Here is a 19,495-nt window from a genome sequence, read left to right as displayed (position 1 = left end):
TGAACTTTGCATAGTCATTAGTACAATTGCCCAAATGGCAATTAAAAAGCAAAAGCATTCAATCACTTCTCTTATTATAAGTCTCAAATGGACCATGGTCACAGTCAAATAGCCAAGCTTCTAGTTAAGTTCATTTTAGCCAATTCATGAAAGATATCTTTAATGTGTAAGATGATGGTGGGGCCACTCAAGTAACAATAGAGTATATTATTTCTTGAAATAAAGGTCAGAATATATTTTCCTATTTTATCATTTTTTTAATGATTACTTTAGCTCTAAATGCTTGTTATAAAATATATTCCAATTAGCCATTGAGAATTGTGATTCAGCCAAAAATCAATAATGCTCTGTTTGGTTAGATGAGATTTTAGTGGAAGTAGTAGTCAACAAGGAGGTGACAAGGGTGTGGGATATGTGTAAACTTGTCTGAGAAGATTAGAGGGAATTTTGGTAGTGTGTTTGGTTAGATGTCAAAGCATGTGGGAGAATGGAGGGGTGTCATTAACAAAATAAATAGTAGAGGAGAGAGAAAGAGAGAAAAAAGTAATGATTACACATGGCATTTCATATTCTACTCTTCTCCCCTCTAAAATTTACCAAAAACAAGGTTTGGCATTGGAAAAGTAGGGGAGGGGACAATCCCGCCACATAGGCGCCACCTAAGCTAAAAGCTAATAATTATGTCTCTTCCATGTCTCGAAGTCCAATGGGATTTGAGCTAAAAAATGACAACCAAACAACATTTGGTATTTCATATTCCTAGAAATGCTCAGCCGTCTTCCCTACTTTTTTGCAACCAAACAGAGCCTAAGAGTGTTTCTTTGGGGTTTTGAGAACCCATTGTGAGTCCAAAATTGATCACTGGACTCAAAATGCTCTGTTTTGGATTTTGAGAATCGAATGTGACTCCAAAGCTGATTATTGGACTTAAAATTAAGTGAGATTTTGAGTCCAACAATCAGCTTTGGACTCGTAATGGGTTTTCAAAATCCAAAACAAACAGAGCCTTAAGTGTTAAAGTGTCAAGAATCTAGATATTACAGGATAACAGGAACACTGTGTGCTCAAGTATCCATCTTGTCCTTCTCTCGAGCCCACTACACATTGCACATGTACCACATTATGATCATCGGCCTGTGAGACTGAGTTATTGGTATGCTATGATTACTTTTAAAGGAAGTGATATGTTCACCCCCTTTTCTTCCCCGAGCCACCCCTTCTACTTCTAGTGTATTTATGAGTTATGACTACTTATTTTCCAAGGAGTGGCCCGGTGAAGAAATATAGGTGAATATATTGTTATCCGAGAGAGAGAGAGAGTACCAAAGTGGGTATCATCTTAGAGAGAGAGAGAATACCAAAGGTATCATCTTAGAGAGAGAGAGAGTAACAAAGTGGGTATCATCTTAGTTTCATAATGTATTACACATCATTTACAAAAAAAAAGAAAAAAAAAAAAGGAAGGAAATCACCACATAATAGCCTGAAATAGAAGAGAGATACCAGTGGAAACAAATGGAATTACAAGGCTATGAGAGAAGAAAAAAGAAAATGATATCAACACTCCCATGTTTCCATAACGGCACTCCCTCTCCCTTTCTCCATCTCCCATCACCCTCCTCCTTTCTCAATCAACTCCCTAAACTCCTCATCAGTGCTCTTAAGCAACAAGGACAAAGGAATACTGACCCCTCTCTCTACCACCTCCCTATGCCTAGGTTTTATCCTCTTCTCCAAACTGAACCCAAAATACTGTGGAAACTCCTTCAACGCCTCCAAACTCCCCTCCATCTGCCCCACAAAATACCCAAACTTAGGCTTGAAATTCCTCTCCACACTAAATGTAAACAAAGCTGGGCATCTCACCACCATCCCCACAGCATCCTCATGTGAAAAACCCATGCTCCTTAGGCAATCAAGCTTGGGAATTAGAGTATTCTCCACACTAGAAACCAACAACACTGAGTCCTGATAAGCAAGAGATTCCATGTCCTTAAAACCCAATCTCTGAACGTAAAACAAAGCTGGTTTAAGCTGGTCTCTTACACTTGAAACAAGCAATCTTGGGCACTTGTTAATAGCCTTTCTGAAGTTGTTTTCTGGGACATTGAGGTCTTGGGAGAGGAATTGGAAGACAGGTTTAAGGTCATGTCTAATGTTAGATGTGAGGATTTTGGGGCACATACCAAAGATTCTGCCCATGTCTTTTTGATGGATTCCTTTGGATTGGAGAAAGGAGGTGATGGAATGGATGGAGGCTAGTGTTGCTGTTTGGAGGGAAGGGTTGTGGGTGAGAGCCTTCCCTGAGTCAACACCCATGATTTCAAGGCAGAGGATTTTTTCCTTGAATTGGAGGGAGATATTTGCATCTGGAAGATGGAGGTTTTGGAGGGTTTTTGTGGGTTTTGTTGAGAGGTTTGTAAGGGATTTGGGGGGTGATGGGGTGGTGGCAGAGAAGCAGAGGGACTGGAGAGCTGGCATGGTGTTAGAGACAGAGAGAGAGAGAGAGAGAGAGTTGAGGAGATGGGAGTTGGGTCTGATCTCTTTATCTGTTTCTCAAAATGACATGTGGCAATTCCTTGGGAGGCGATTGGCGGGTAGGGGATTTCATAGATTTGTCTAGGCGGTGGTTATTTTTGTGTGGCATGACAAAAATACCCCTTTCAATGTTGAAGAAAGTGCTCCTAGGACTTATTAGAAGCTTAAAAACTAGTGATCAGAGTCACCAAACCCATTTTATATCCTTTTTTTTTCTTTGTTTTTTTGGAATGATAGCTAAGATATATTAAGCAAAAAAAAGAGACCGAGATGGTCAAATTACAAAGATGAAAAGGGAAGCCCATTTTATATCCTTGTGGTTAATAAACCGAAAACAGAATGGAATGGCAGTATCGACTTTCAGCCAATTTGATGGAGGGTTAAGAGTAAGGTTGCAACTTGACACGAAAATAACATGGGTCGGTCTGGAAATCGTTGGTCTTGGGTCTGGTCGGGTCGGGTTTCAAGTTGAAAAACAGTGTTTAAAGAAAAAAACCTGAAACCCCACTTCGACCTAGCCCAAAAATAACATGGGTCGGGCCTAGAAATAATGGGCCTTGGGTTGGGCTTGATTTTAAATTGAAAAACCAGACCTAATCTCGTGTCGGGATAAAAAAAAAAGCTTGAAGTTAAGTCTCGGGTCGGGATTAAAAAAAAAGCTTGAAATCCGACACGACTCTTATCAATGATCTTCTTAAATATCTCTTAAATAACATGCTAGATTATTGCTATTCAAAAAAAAAAAAAATCACATGCCAAATTATTTTCAAGTTCATCGGAAGGTTTGCGATGTGAAAAAGTAATTTCCTACTTAAATTTATACACTTGACAACTTAAATTTAGAGATTTTTGGTTGCCACATGACGGAGATACTTGGTTGCCTAAAACCAAGGGTTGTCAACATGTGTGAGATATGGGCATAGTCAGATATGCTAAAATGGCAACCAAATACCAAAAAAACATATTCAGTTGCCACATGCCTCATACCAAATTTCTCCAAAGAGAAGGAATTCGGCAAGTAGAATTTTGCTCTCTCTCTCTCTCACTCTATTTTGGTAATGACACCCCTGTTAAAATATACAAGATTAAACGATGCCATCTCTAACGGCTCAAGCCTTTGGAGCAATTGGTTGTTTCACATGGTATCAGAGCAAATGCTAGGTTCAAAACTACTGGATATTAAAAAAAATCCACATTCAATGGCCAACACTAAAAAGACATGCGGGAGGGTGTTAGAGTATAAAAGATTAAATGATGCCATCTCCAACAGCTTAAGCTTTTGGAGTAACTGGTTGTTTTCACAATCCCCACCCATCATGAGGTTGGCAACCAAATACTAATATCACTATTCTACCTGGTAAATCCTAGGTAGATCAAACGCTACAAATGTTTCCACCTTTTATTTGTTCTTTCATAAAAATAAGAGCATACCCACCCCCATTTTGGTTCTCATTTTTCATGGAATTTTTTCCTTGTTATGGAAAATTGCAAACCTAGCAGAACCTGGAATTTTAATTTCCATAATGCGACGTGTACATATGTAGTATAAATGTATAGGTGTGACCGCTTAAAAACATCTACTGATAAACAAGCTTATAAGACCTGATAAATACACATTTTTTATCGGATTAATGTCATCATGATGTATCGCTATATATCATGACAAAGGCAGAATATGGTGAAAATTTTAGATATTATCAAAAGCAAATATCCAATTCTTGAATCAGTAAATGTGATAGAGATTAGATATTATCAAAAGCAAACATCCAATTCTTGAATCAGTAAATGTGATAAGAGAAGGTCAAGTAAGTTGAACAAGAAACGAGAGAAATAACTGTTGCATTTCACCTAAATTAATTATTAATTTTCTGTTTCGGACCACATCCAGCGGGCTGTGATGTGACACATTTATCAAGCCTCAGAACAACTAAAACATCCTTTCTACTAATAAAACCCTAACTTGCAGTGACAGAAATTATCTGCTAAAAAAACATCTGAGCATTTGTTAAAGTGATAACATAAAGTAATAATTAATGACAAGTTCTCTTAACAATGCTACCCAATGGCTGATTTGTTTCCACAATTGCACTGCAGTTTGCGAGCCTGCATATTATATTTAGATTTATGAATACATAAGATAAGCAGATCGATCACAAATGGTGTTATGAAAAGACTAGTTGGAAGTAGCTACCTCTCCTGAGGACAGTATCTTAATATTGTCCGTGGCTTTTGCTTACAGAGTGGTGTGCCAAGCGTTTCTGAGCAGGAGTTGAGGGTTCATCCTGAAAAGCAAAAGGCTCCTATCAAATGTAATAAATAGAACTGTGATATCATCTAAAAATACCAGTCAAACAGAAAGACGGTGAAATTAGATGTGGATGTGTAGGATGCAGATCAAGAAAACAATGGAAAACCCTACATGCCAAAGCGTCTGTGAGGTCAGATGAAACTTGGAAATGTAAATTATTATCTTGGTATGGACTGCTTATGAAAAGCATGAGATATGGATAAATTGTGAATATGGATAAAGAGAAACAGATTGTAGATGCATTAAAAACTTCATTACAAGATCCAGTAAATCACATCACTATATGACAGGCCACATGGGGTTCAGAGTTATATGGAAAAGGATGGATAAGAGTGTGCCTCTCATCATCCTATGTCTCAGCGTGAATGAATCTCTGATATTGTTCATTAGGGGGTTGTGTGGACTTTGTCAAAGGGACCCCATAATACAGTTTCACTTTTCCGTTCTGGTTGAAGCCTTGACTAGGGTTATGGCTCTCTCTTTTCCCTTGTGGTTGAAGCCTTAAGTAGGATTATGGCTAAGGCCATTATGGTCGGATAGATCAAGGCTCGATTGATAGAGCTTTGGGTGTTGCATCTCGCTAAGGAGGTACTATCATAGGTTGTAAATCACCGTAAATAGGATTTCGATTTCAATTATTGGGACTGACTCTAGTCCACCAAGGTTAGTACCATCCATAAAGTTACTGCCGCAGTTTTTCTATTTATTAAACTGATTTATTTCAAGAAGATTATCACCCTCGAGTAGGGCTAGATTTTTGTCATATCTTGCTGTTTGGATTGGACCATAAATTCAGCACATATTTTATTGTTGATTGATAACTGTGAAATGTATGATTAGACTGTCATAAATTTCAGATTGATTGATTAAATTGGAAGAGGACATCCCATCATAATTTTTGGTATCAGATATCCCACATTAAAAATCACTCTCATAATAGAATGGGCCGTACATTAGTGGCACAGGAATTTAGCTCTTTTGTTTAACAGTTAGTTATAAATATCAAAGCCAAATATTTTTCCTTTGCAATGATATGGAAAGCAGATGATAAAGTTAGCAACTAGATTCGAGTTATTTGCAGAAAAACATGAAATGGATACTTGAACAGACCTTATACAAAGACGCTGTCGATTCAGACTCCACGGTCTGGATAGGAACATTCCCTATTGATTGGAAGGTATCCAAGGCATCCAATGTAAGCTGCCACCCACAAAATGCAACAATAGCACTGGCCCCGGAACTGGATCCGCTACTACTACAGCCCGCAGCTGCAACGTTACCGTTCACCCATGGACAAAATTCGTGGTGGTGCCTTATTGGATCAAATTCCACAGCTTCTACCTCATAGTTGCTTCCATTTCCTGGCCCTATGAATGCAAAAATTAAGTGAAGAACTAATGAGCATCTAAAAATTAAATGGGTGAGCGAATGAAGAAAATTGAATATGATACACATGCAACTCATCTGTTTATGGCAGCATATATGTCGAAGCCAGTAAAGGAGTTCAACAGAATCAAGTACGATACCAAGAATAAGTTGACTAGAAAAGAATCACATTTATTGCTCAATACCAAAAGAACAAGATCACACAACTTTGGTGCAATATAAGCAGTTGAATCCACATGCTTACCGTTCAACAGAAGAGCACACAAAAGAAAAAAAAGAGAGAGAGAAAGATGTGTCAATGAATTGGATAGTATGTACCTGTTCCATTTGCAGCAACATAATTAGACTCTACATGTATGCAGTCATCAGTACCAGGTGTCTTTCCAATCTGAGTAACCTCTTCCTTGGATGCTTCATAAGCAGAATATATCATAGCATTATAAGAAAGAGAAAGATGGGTGTTATTCTCTCGGCCTAACCCATGGCTTATCTTCTCCCCACTCTCAACAGATTCAGCCTTGGTTGAACCATCAATTTTAGAGCCACTATCAGCCCTTCCTACAGATCGAGACATCATATCCTGACTATCCCCATGAGGATCCTCTCTATCCATTTCTTCGGGAACAAACTCATCCATTAGCCCAGGATCTGGAGCAAATTCTCCCGTTTGCCCCATATTTTCTATGACTTCAGCTATTGGTTCTGCATCACCAACAACACTTTCGGCTCTATGCACAGAAATATCATTCCCATGAATTTCGGCTTCATGACTTGCACCCATACCAACACTTCCTCCACTAATTCCAAAACTAAATCCATCCCTCTCCCTAGCATAACCAGTAACAGTTTCCGCATTTAATGTTTCTTCACCTTCAATTGTACTGCTAACTCCCATTTCTCTGGCAACTCTTCTGCCGGAAGGTTGGAAACAGGTGCTCTGCTGTGCTTGGTTGCTATAGTTCAGTTCTGATGCATCATTCAAATCAAGGTTCTTATACATACTTGAAGAGGGAAAATGAACATCGTCAACCTCGCCAGGGTAATTTTCAACACTTTCCATTGAGTCTTCGTTGGGACTATGGCAGATTGTATCCATTGCAATAACAGAAGATGCTCTAGTTGAATCTCGAGTAGAGGGTACCCCAATTATCTGGTCATTTCCAGGTCTAAAAGGCTCAATTCTGTTGCCATAAATATCTGTTTCAAAGCCAAAAGAATGACTAGGGCCAGCAGCGGAAGGATCTCTGCTGTATGAAGTATAGAAGACATCTGAGTCGCGAGCACGCTTAGAGGGCCCACCTGAATACTCTCTACTGTCGTTGACTTCATCTCCATCACGATCAATAACATTTCCTTCGATGCTATCTGCCTGCTGTACCCTGCCATGTGGCCGGTCAACTGTGCTCCCACCCTCTTCCAAGCTCCGTTTCCTAGCACATGGGCCCCGTGATTCAAATGAAGCTGCACGATCACCAACCTCGCTACCAGAAGGCTGCCCAATCATTAGATCCCTTCCTAAACCTGTATTTTCAAAATTTCCCGACATTGCATGAATGCCAAACTGAGATGATGGTAATCCGCCAGCCATTGTAAGATTCAAATCTACGCCTGCATTAGTCAACAATTTGACATCATCATTTGTTGCTGCTTCGGCTTCATCACGGCCCTCGGTCTGTTCTTTATCCACTCCATCAGTAGCGATCCATCCACTAATTCCACTAGCTGCACTTACTCCACGTGTCAATGCAAATTTTTTGCTTGTTTCCGGAGTATCAATGTTGTTGGGAGCAAAACGAGCAGGACGAGATACCGTGACGAAGTCCCAGATTCTGACAGTGGCACCACATAAGCTACAATCTAACAGAGGTGACCGAGATTCGCATCTAGACTCTGGAATTGATATTCTTTTCTTTCCGGTGTCCTTTTTGGCTGAAGCTGAGAATGTGTTCTTGCTGGGGCCAGGATTCTGTGATGGATGAAATCGATCTTGGGTAGGGCCAAAAGAACAAGCATTTCTGGCTGATTGAGCAGAATGCTCTTCACAGTCTTGCACATTTGGAAGCCATCTCGGCTCCCAACCACACAGGCTTATCAGCTTCTGGGCCTACCAAGAGATTAAAAAAAAGAGTAAATGGAAACTAAACATTCAGAAGAGTACAAGCCAGTAACGAAGTACTGAATTACAATTCTTCTAAGAAAGCTAACAGCAAAGAGAAGAGATCCAAATCAGCGTACATGTGAATATTTACACAAGGCCTCCTCCTTGGAGGATTCAAGTCCCAGAATGTTGTCTGCTCTAAAACCAAATTCTCCGGGCGTGAGAGACAGTGGCTGGGACAGAAGACGGTCAATCTGTGAGCTCCTAGAAAGCCTCATCTGCTCAATTGCAGAAGAAGCTATAACTGGAAGAGATAAAAACTGCAAAAGTCCATCACACCGATCCTTATAACCCCCAATGAGTGCGGATGGAGGAGTCGGAGGAAACTGCACCAAGCTTTCAGCACAGCTATTTCCTCTCCAAGGACAAGTGACTTTGTGTCCTGCATCAAGCTCCTTGGAAAAGGCCTCACCAGCACTATCAACTTCATCAAAACAAATGATAACAGACCACAGTTAGCATGCTGGTGCATGTAGTATCAAGATTGCTGCTCCGAAAGGGGACAGAGAAAAGGAAGCGTGATTAGAAAAGGATTCAAGTGTGACTAAGATTATCATTTAGATGTGTATGCATTTTGAAGTGTGACTTAGTCATCCATTGAAGTGTACTTTACATTTAAGGAACTTGATTTTCATCAGATGAGTATGCATTTTGAAGTGTGACTTAGTCATCCATTGATAAGGATTCGAGTTTATTTTAAGACTGCAAGAAAAAAATTTCATTAAAGTGAAGCAAACCAAGGAGGGCTATGTGAAAGCTGAGAGAATGCAGTCCAACATTTCCAGATCCAGGACACCCAGTGTATTGGTAAATTTACGGAACTAAGTTACTAAGATAGTGATGTCATGTATGCATTTTGAAGTGAGACCAGTTAGCTTAGGCAGCACGAATTTACCTTCATGGGGTGTCCAAGATGCTAATAAAGTAAAACTGAGACATGTGCCACATGAATCGCATAAGATCTTATCAATGTCGACATTCCTCCAGCCTCTTCGAGCACAAGCTAACGAACTGGCAACCTGCAAACCCTCTCAAATGTAAAAAGAAACTACAAGGAATTACCAAAGGGCAGGAGAGTGCCAGTAACAAGAACATGATAAGCATGCATGCATATGAAGAATGGATTAAAATGTTTGTTTAAACTAAATGGAGATAATAAGTTAACTAACGCAAATGAAGTTCGTGAGCAAGCTAATAAGTTAGCAAAGACAATTTGAGGGAAGAAGAATGGCGTTTGAGATCCAATACAAGGCCTTAAAGAGGCAAAATGCCATACTAGCATCAATAGTGAGCCCTAATGTGGCTATATTTGTCACGAGAACTAGTAGGCTGCTTTAAAAAAACTCAATGCCGTGGTATGTAGCTTATGATTTTTTTTCTTGGTTAAGTTTAAAATAGGGTTTTCAAGATCCGAAAAAGTCTTTGGGCTTTATTTGGTAACTTCAGATGTATAAGAGTTTAAGAAAGTTTAATGAAATAATCATTTGATGGGCAGACAGAACGTGTGAATGGTCTCTTGGAAGCAAATTTGAGACATTTGATTGCGGTCCGCAATTCAATTTGGATACCGATTCGAAATGGTCAATCAATGGTCAAGTCGGCTCAACAATTTAGATTTAGGTTTGAAAAGTTTCCAATTATGCAAACAGGTAGTAGTGGGATTTACTCTGATTGGCAACACTTTTATTTTGTTTAGGGCTTCTGTAAAATAGAAAAATACAGCTTTATTTAGCTGATCTAAGGGATAAAACTGATCTTATGACAATGGCTAGGATTGAACTAGGATTTAAGGTGATTTGGATCTACAAAAATGAAGATTTGATGTACTGTCACTGTCAGAGACGTTGACAGATACTTGCACATTTTCTCCTTAACAATGGTTAGGATTAAACTAGAATTTAAGGTTTTTTGGGAGTCTAAAAATGAAGTTTTGCTGTGCCGTTGGAGCTATGATGGATAGTTGCACATTCTCTCTTGGCTCGTGGGGCTTTTAAATTAATTTGATAATGCTTCGTTTAAATCACTGTTGTTTCATCGCTCTCACTCTCTAACATACACAATCCAATTGGTGTGTTTGTGTAACAGTTAAGTTCTTTGGCAAAAAATATTTGCTTTTGGAGGTTTCAAACAATTTACTTGCATCAAATTGGTAAGCAAGTTTGATTCAAAGCCGTTCGAGACTCCACAACAGTACCAAAGAGGGCTTCTGCTATCGAAATGAAAGGATCAATCTTTTGTGACAAATTACTAGAGATGTGTCAACGAATGCTTGTTATGAATTAAACACCTAGAGGGAATGCCAATTCCATTCTAATGAGCGTCCACTTTTCTTTTGTAATGGCACCCCTCCACTTCCATTCAATCATTTCCCCTCACCTGATCTTTTCTTCTCCCCCTCCACTACTACACTTAACCCCACCCCCACTCCTTACTTCTTCGTATCGTTCTTTCTTTCATTTCCCCCTCTTACATTGCCACATCCTTTCTTCTCCCTTCCTTTTCAACCAACCTCCTTCAGTTATGTTTATAAAATGTCTTCATTTTCCCTATCTTTTATTAATCCTGTTCTTTTGATCTTTTCTTTCTAGATCTTGATCCTTTCTGGATCTTGATTTTCCTTTCTCTTCCTGATCTTAATCGTTTCTTGATCTTGATCTTGATCTTTCCTTTATCTCTCCTTGTCTTGGCTGAAATATGAAATATCCTCTCCTTCGCATATCTCTTCTAGGTCTCTCTATTTCTTATCTTGGAGAGTACCTATACCCAAGGTTTTAAATTTCGACCAAAATCCGAAATTTCGGGTTTCGGTCGACCGAAACCGAAATCAACAATACTCGAAACGTTAATTTATTTCGACCGAAATTTCAAAATTTCGACAATCCCTAAAATTTCGGCCAAAATTTAAGGGATTTAACCCAAAAAAGTAGATTTTTGATAATTATTTAATATTATCCCAAAATTTCAGCCGAAATTAAAACGGAGAAAAAATAGCCGTTCTTTTCATTTCGTTTAATTTCGATCAAAGATTTGAAATTTCGGTGAAAATTTCAGTTTCGGTGAGGACAGAAACGCATTCCGAAACCGAAATTTAAAACCTTGCCTGTACCTAAACAACTATGGCCAAGGCCCTGCACACCACCCAGGTATGGAGTTCCCCTACATTCTTATTTTCATTACAGCCTACCAGTGCTTCCCCCTTTGAGCCTCTCCCAATTGTTTTAGACCCTTGCTAACCAGCCTACCCTCATTCTCCTTAACCCTATAACCTACACATATCCATTACCCTTGTCCCTTCTAAATATCTTCCGGACATAATTAGGGAGTTTATTTTTATAGAGCTGATCAGACCTGATTAGATATCCGAGTATTATTGATGAGTGAGCTGATTTCCCTGATTTATAATAGATTGTATGGAATTCTCTTGGGTGATTGATTCCTGTTGGTGGAAGAATTCAAAAGCTTTGATTTTTTTTTTGAATGGTAAAAGCTTTGAAATTCTGTGAAAACCAAATGGTCTTTTGATTACTACTTACTACTTATTCTTCTATGCATATATATATATATATATTGTTGTTTTAGTAAATTAGAACATATTTACGCTCCAAAAGTACCCAGCAAATGATTCGTGAACCCTAAGTTTGCACCTGTTTGGCAAAACCTATTGCCAGATGCCTCGAGACAAATATGAGTACAAGCTATAATGGTACAAGACATGAAAATACAGTTCTGTGAAGTTACAAGGAAATTTTGTTCAATAGTATAATTTATGTAAATGTGCTAGAACTATCACATAGGTGTTCTCTTGCCACAAATAAGTTAACAACCACTTGTATATTTGAAACAAAAATATTACAGAAAACCAATTAAAATCCAAAAAAACATGTGACTTCTACGCTAAAAGCATAGAGTTTTTTGCATGTTATAGCCACAAGAGAATGTGCCCATGTGAGAGATTCAAGCGATGACATATTCACAGCATTACAAGAGAAATGTACAATATAGTGTGTGGGTCTAATAGAAATATTCATGCAATAGAGGACGAAAACATCAATGCAATTGGATAATATGATAGCTTGAAACAACATATTGAGTATTTTATGTATACCATCAGTTCCTTCTTTGAATTGAAAAGAAATGGAATTTGGCATAAATAACATATTTCCATAATTCAGAACAGGCCACTGATGAAAAACCAGCTCAGGTTCAAACCTTTGGTTTTCCAGACCAATTTGAAGGCTTAAATGTGGCCAGGCGCCTAAGCAAATCTCCTCTTTCCCATGGTCTACATGAAGGCTGTGATGATCCAAGAGCAGAACCACCAGCATTTGTGCTCAAGGATGCTCGAGGAAGGTGTGAGCCACCACAAGATAGTGAACCGCCCTTTGAAGCCCGCCCCTGACCAGAACAATCTATGCTGCCAATATTCGTTGGAACCGCAGGTGAAGATGCACCAGCAGAACTGACAAATAAGAAGTTTTCAGAAAGATCACGATTATAAGTATAGAAAAGATGAAACACCTAAATGGGATAAAAAAAATTATAGCAAATGGGATTAAAAAAATTAATGAAGCAAATCTTGAAAATCACAAAATAGTGGATAATAGAATTACTTTTGACTTTAAAGGATCACAGATGGAATCACTTTTGACTTTTTAGGGGACCACAGTGATTCTAGATGAATGAAGTATCACGAGCATTTAATAAGTTAAAATATCAAAATCTACGAGAACCAATAAAATATGGTAAGTATGCATAAGCATATCACATACTTCTTAACATAGCTCCTCTGCATATACCTAACATTCATATTTAGTGACCAAGTTTCAAATGGTCCAAAATAATATGAAAAATATAAACCTAATCTCCACCAAAGACATACAAAAGTTTACATTCAAGCAATCGTCATTGTCAAATTAATTGAAATGCACAATTTCATCCGAGAAACTTACCCGGGAACAGGCTCCAATTTAAGATTTAAGTTCCATGGAAAATCTATGACAACCACCTCAGCTTACCCTTCAGACACTCCAATACAACTTGGTGTGATTGGCGTCTTGTTTCCACGCAATTGGAAAGAGAAGGAGTCCGGAGGCTTAGGTTTACGAAGCCTAAGTTATTTAAGGTAATGTTATGCCCAATGCAAGGGGAGAAAAGAAAGACAGGTTAGAACATGTGGGAAGTGAAAGAGGTTTTGCTTGGATGTTGGGCGCTCTTAGGTTAGATCTTCCGAGTTGTGAGCGTTAAGCGTGTAAGGATCTATGTCACAAATGTTGTTCTCGGGAATTTCTCGGCAAGGGGAAATCTCGGGATATATTAATTTTTATTTTATGTTTTTTCGGGTTTATATTGGGGAAAATGGTAAAAATAAATTATTTAGAAAATATATAAAAATATTAAATTTAAGAAAAATATATAAAATAAAAATAGGGCAATGATATTTTCAACCCCCCCCCTTATAATGTGATTTGATGTGAAAAGTGCGTAGCTTTAACGCTTTTTCACATCAAATCATGTTATAAGAAGAGCGTGCGTGTAATGCAGGGGGAGTGAAAAATATCATCTCCCTAAAAATATCGGGATAATATCGGGATATTTTATGATAAAATTGAAAATATCGCTATATTTTTAAAATCTCGGGATTTTATCGTTTTATCAAAATGTTGTGATAAAACGCTATATTTTGAAAATATCGGAGATATTTGTGACATAGGTAAGGATTGGGATAAGGGGATGGCGATTATCCCCTCGCAATTGTTTGTGATTGTTTTTTTTCTTTGTGATTGTCGCTCAGAGCCAAGATTTTAAACTTCAGTTTCCGTCATTAGCGAAACGAAAACATCTCGGTTTCAGAACAAATTTTCGGCCAAAATCTTGTAAAATCACAGAAACATTTCGATATGAAATCACAACCAAAATCCATGGAAGATTCTTCACCATTGGTTTTTCTTTTTATTTTTTGACATTTTTATAAATATCTTAAAGGAATCGAGTTGTTCCTCTCTCTCTCTCTCTCTCTCTCTCTCTGAATGGTGTTGTTCTTCTCTTTTCAGCGAGTGGAATTGATTTTTATTAGGGTTTCTATTGAAATGTTGACATTTCGACAGAAACTTTGCTTTTTTATCTGAAAAGTTGCATGTTTCACATGTTTCGAACGAAATTTGAAACCCTGCTCATATTACAGATTGTTTCTCCCCCGTAGATGAAGACAATATTGTCGGACCATGTAACGTTGTGCCTTTATTGAGTGGCTTGTGGTTGTTTACTATTTCTACCATGTATACATTGTGTAAATCTAGTTAGGCACCGCAGATTATTACAACAAAGTGCTATCAGAATCGTTGTTGGTGAGATCGTCGATGAATAAAGATCAAGAATGGCAGAGTTTTGAAAGGTTGACAGAGAATGGAGTTTCATCAGAAGGCATCCTTCTTTTCAGACCTTCAGAGGTGTCTGGATGGAGTAGATGAAGTGGTGTATAGTTAATGGTAGAAGGTCATTGGATGTTTGCAGTGACGACAAACAGGTAGACACCAAGGAGAAAATCTTTAGGGTGGCTCAAGTCAAGGTGGAGATTTGTTGGGATTGATGTCTTGTTTCCACTCAAGTGGGGACTCTCATCTTGTAGTTTCCTAATAGGAGCAGGAGAGAGGATGAGAGTGAGTTTGGACAGTTTCTAAAACCATGGGACTCTCTTGTAGCTTCCTAGTTAGACTAGGACTGAGACAGAAAGAGACTTAGGTTTAATAAGCCTTAGTTATATAAAGTATAATTATACTTTATGCAAGATGGGGAAAAAAGAAAGAGAGTTAGAACGTGTGGGAAGTGGAAGAAATTTCGCTAGGACATTGGGTGCTCTTGGGTTACATCTTCCGGATTGTGACCGATGAAGGTGTAAGAATTGGGTTAAGAGAATGACGATTCTTCCATTGTAATCTCGTGTGCTCGCTGCTCAATAGTGTAAAGACAGTTTCTCTCGTGTAGATGTCGGCAATCTCGTCGAACCACATGAACTCGTGTCTTCATTGAGTGGATTGTGGTTGTCTATTATTTCCATCGTGTGTGCTTCGTGTATATCGTATCAGGCCCAATGGATTATTACAACACAACTGATTATAACAAATGCAAGTGAAGAAGGAGGTTCACTAATGTGACCCAGCCCACTTGAGAAGCTGACATTGTTTTTATCTTATTATTTTTGTTGTTTAGGATTGGTTATTATTTTTAGCATGGTTATTATCCTAGATTGTGGGGGCTGTCCACATCACACATAACCCACAATTTATTTCTCTTTTACCCTCTTAAGGCACTTAAGTGGCTTCTTTTATTTCATAGGTGCTATAAAAGAGACCACCACTTAAGAATCCCAAAAAAAAAAAAAAAGAGGGAATCCAACCACCGGCTTAAAACCCAGCCAACCCTTATAAAATTGCAACACACTTCTTGGAAATCTCAAAGCAAACCCCCACCCCGTCTCTCCCTTTGCAGGTCTTCTCCTCTTCTCCTTCCTCTCTCTTCCTTCCTTATCATTTCCTTCCTCCTCTTTCCCCTCCATTTGTTGTCTTCTTTATCTCCATGCTGCCGGGAAGCAGTCCACCCATTAATCTTCAGCCGAGAAGCCTAGCCTCTACCTCTCCCTCCTCCTTCCTATCTTCCCCCTCTTCTCCTCCTTTCACTCCCCTTCCTTATCACCTTCCTTTTCCCCCTATCCCTCCGGAAGCTGTGGGCTTACACATCACTTTGGCTACAGCCGACAGCCCCTTTTGTCTTCCCCATGCACTCTACGATAAGCACCCTTGCTGATCTGTCTCCTTACCCCCTTTCCTATGACAGAAAGCCTTTTGTAGCTGCTGCCCATCTCCACTTATGCTGTATTTCAGCAAAACACAGCAGATCCGGTCCCTCCTTTTCACATCCCCCTTCCTGTCCTCCCTGCAAGTTATGATATTGCACCTTTCGCTTGCTGATACTTCTGCTATTACAGCATTTTACCTTGTTCCAAGCCACCATGATTCTGTTCTTGCTTCCCCCAGCTGCCTTCTTTGCATTTTCATTCATTTCCCCGCCATTTTATTCATCACCGGTGGCTGGTGCAGTGCTTTGAAAGAATGTGTCTGCCACTGTTGCTTCATCCTCTCTTGGGATCTCCTTCTCCACGGGGTTCAAGGACGAAGCCTACACGATCATATGAATCTATTCCCGTATTACAGGTTGCCTTATAGACACTCTTGTTACCTTTTCCTTGAGCTTCACACTTGTATTTCCAGCCCTATCCAATTGACCAACCCTCAATTGACCTGTCTTCTTACACCGTGATTAGCCTACCCTTTCCATAGTCTCATTTGGGCTCTAGTTTTGTTTATTTTTACACTATTACAGATCATGGACAGTTTATTATATTATTGTTCCCAGTGTTTAAAAATGGGGATGTAGTACAGAACGTGGCCAAAGAAAATTCTAGTTCACACGGTACGCCGCGGTCGAGTACTTGGTTGACAAGGTCATAATTCAGGAGAGTCAAAGGAGTTTTATTGACTATGTAGGGCATAACGCGAAACGCGGATGCAGCATAACGAGAAACACGACCAAGGTAAAAGGAAGTCAACTCGAGGGAGTCGATGCGGATACGGGGAGTTTTAAAATTATAATTGTTCAAAGGATTATACTACCACAGCGCCCCCCCCCCCCCCCCCCCCCCCCCCCAATCAAAAAAAAACCGCCCAAATCAACAAAACATGTATTATCCTAGGCACCTAGATGAAAAGGCCAATATCTAAACCAAACCACTTCTAACACAAGATCTTTGAACAGATTTAAAAGAAGAAAAAGCATGTTAAGCATTCCTACCAGCAATCTAACTTCCAGCTGTAGATAAACAATGGTTCTATCAATCCATATCACTCAAATTTGACAGTCACACAAGCATCTCGTTCTACTGAAACGCGCAAATTTTAACTCGCATAAAAAAATAAACATTTTAAGACGGAAAAAAATTTAAAAAAAAATCAACATAAACTGACTAAAAAAATCCATAAACAGATCAACCAAAACTCCCTTCGCAAACACCACATGACCTCAACCTAAAACAGCTGAATTCAAGAATTCCACAATGAAAGCCTTTCCTCTTCCCACAAACTGCATAATCTCACATCATTACTAAAAGTCAGACCAACCTAACCTAAAAAGATCAAATTCTAGGGTTTTGGATCAAGAACTAACGAAACCCCAACCGTAGGCCAAGCTATTCGACTGAAGTAGCACCATGCCCTAGGCGTATAACCTCACATCAACCTAACCTAAAAAGACCAAATTCTAGGGTTTTAGATCAAGAACTAACAAAACCCTAACCCTAAACCGAGCTATTCAACTGAAGTAGCATCATGCCCTAGGCGTCCATTTCAGACATTTCCTCCTCTCATAAACTGTATAACCTCACATAAACCGAGCCTAAAAAGGCCAAGTTCTAGGGTTTTAGATATAAAACTAACAAAACCCTAACCCTATACCGAGCTATTCAACTGAAGTAGAGCATGCCCTAGGCGTCCATTTCAGACCTTCCCCCCTCTCATAAACTCTATAACCTCACATCAACCTAGCCTAAAAAGACCAAATTCTAGGGTTTTGGATCGAGAACTAATAAAACCCTAACCTTATACCGAGCTATTCAACTGAAGTAGCATCATGCCCTAGGCATCCATTTCAGACATTTCCTCCTCTCATAAACTGTATAACCTCACAACCTAGCCTAAAAAGACCAAATTCTAGGGTTTTAGATCGAGAAATATCAAAACCCTAACACTAAACCGAGCTATTCAACTGAAGTAGCATCATGCCCTAGGCGTCCATTCCAGACCTTTCCTCTTCTCATAAACTGTATAACCTCAAATCAACCTAGCCTAAAAAGACCAAATTCTAGGGTTTTAGATCGAGAAATAAAAAAAACCCATACCCTACACCGAGTTATTCAACTGAAGTAGCATGCCCTAGACGTCCATTTCAGAGACCAAAAGGAGATCAACAAAAAAACATAGCAAAAGAAATACCTAGCAGCTGGAGTAGGAGGAGGAGAAGAAGATCTGGCCAGGCGAAAAGGATCTACAGTCCCAGAGCTTATAACCTCTTCCCTCATTTCTCCCTCGCTTTCCTCGAGAGAGAGAATGCAAAAAACAAGAGAAAAAGAAACAAATCTTCTCTTATACCCTCCCTTCTCTCTTTATATAGGACCGTAACGGAACGCTTCTTCCTCTTACAGTGCACACGGTGCGCACTACGCACCTCACATCGTTACTTTCGTTCCTCATGCTGTTGCATATTAGACTAAAGGAGCTAAAGGTGCGCACTGCACGATTCTTTTGCCCAGACTCCATTTTTTAAGGGAACTGATAAATTCGCACCCCCGGAAGGATAATTCGCACCCTTCAATGTGAATTGGCGTTAAAAGTTGGAGTCTGCCGCATACCCTCCTTTCAAGTGGTGCGAATTATCCTACAGGAGGAGCGCATTTATCTTCTTTCTTTTTTTAAATGAGAAACTTTTTTTTTTTTGAGTAAACTTGTTATGCATGGGACGTACATGAACAGCATTGATCATAAAAGTCATCCTTCACCGTACACGTGGTGGATGAGTTTGACAATCTAATGCGGCCTATTGTGGATTAGTCGTAGTCTTGACTCTTGAGTCACATTCCTGACCCATCCTCGGCACGGGTGCAAAACGATGTTTCCACTCATCATAAGATGAGTTGCAAAATGGAGGACCCCAACCTATGCATGGATTGGTTGGTGATGGTGGGACCCACCCATCAAACACATGCAGTGTGAAATGGCGGGCCCTGATACATGGGTTTTCTGTGGATATGGTAGAGCCCGCCCATCATTTAATTCATATGAGGTGGCTGCTCTCCTGCAACTAGGGCTGCAACTCGGGTCGGGCGGGTCGGGTTTTGGAGAACCCAACCCTACCCGAGAAATATCTCGGGTCGGGTTTTTTCACGTTGACGCAATTTTTAAAGGAAAATTCTTGTTTGGCAAGGCAACTCAACTCATAGAAGCAGAAATTACACTCACATTACACTTGAATCAAACAATGATGTAATTACACTCACATTA

General features: G+C 39.3%; 2 protein-coding genes across 3 annotated transcripts; both read right to left on the bottom strand.

Annotated features, from left to right (window-relative positions):
* Positions 1-1,382: 1,382 nt before the first annotated feature.
* On the bottom strand, positions 1,383-2,524 carry LOC143882663 (Mitochondrial transcription termination factor family protein). The gene has a single exon (XM_077386120.1). The coding sequence runs from the start codon at positions 2,479-2,481 to the stop codon at positions 1,612-1,614; it is 870 nt and encodes a 289-aa protein (XP_077242235.1). The 5' UTR covers positions 2,482-2,524; the 3' UTR covers positions 1,383-1,611.
* A 1,824-nt stretch (positions 2,525-4,348) lies between these two features.
* LOC143884234 (IAP-like protein 1) lies at positions 4,349-18,660 on the bottom strand. Of its 2 annotated transcripts, none has more exons than XM_077387686.1 (8): positions 18,431-18,660; positions 12,600-12,849; positions 9,286-9,409; positions 8,468-8,814; positions 6,551-8,336; positions 5,957-6,213; positions 4,730-4,820; positions 4,349-4,641 (listed from the first exon to the last, which is right to left on the bottom strand). In XM_077387686.1, the coding sequence occupies exons 1-7, from the start codon at positions 18,514-18,516 to the stop codon at positions 4,749-4,751; spliced, it is 2,922 nt and encodes a 973-aa protein (XP_077243801.1). In that variant the 5' UTR covers positions 18,517-18,660; the 3' UTR covers positions 4,349-4,641; positions 4,730-4,748. The 2 variants fall into 2 exon arrangements, with proteins under 2 accessions (XP_077243801.1, XP_077243800.1); XM_077387685.1 differs by having other exon boundaries at positions 4,349-4,643; positions 4,734-4,820.
* Between the last annotated feature and the right edge of the window lie 835 nt (positions 18,661-19,495).

This window comes from Tasmannia lanceolata, unplaced genomic scaffold (genome assembly GCF_043159265.1).
Source record: "Tasmannia lanceolata isolate RefF3 unplaced genomic scaffold, GAP_Taslan_0.1 ptg000008l, whole genome shotgun sequence".
NCBI lineage: Eukaryota > Viridiplantae > Streptophyta > Magnoliopsida > Canellales > Winteraceae > Tasmannia > Tasmannia lanceolata.
The sequence above is the reverse complement of the archived record's forward strand: the minus strand, read 5'-3'. Positions and strand labels throughout refer to the sequence as shown.

Bases quoted from the DNA above. Each gene is read 5' to 3' on its own strand.
- LOC143884234 (XM_077387686.1), bottom strand. From the start codon at position 18,516: ATGAGGGAAGAGGTTATAAGCTCTGGGACTGTAGATCCTTTTCGCCTG. The intron at 8,815-9,285 runs GTAAATTCGTGC...GTTTTGATGAAG, and splicing joins ATCTTGGACACCCCATGAAG to TTGATAGTGCTGGTGAGGCC. The intron at 4,821-5,956 runs GTCTGTTCAAGT...TTTGCTTTTCAG, and splicing joins CGACAGCGTCTTTGTATAAG to GATGAACCCTCAACTCCTGC.
- LOC143882663 (XM_077386120.1), bottom strand. From the start codon at position 2,481: ATGCCAGCTCTCCAGTCCCTCTGCTTCTCTGCCACCACCCCATCACCC.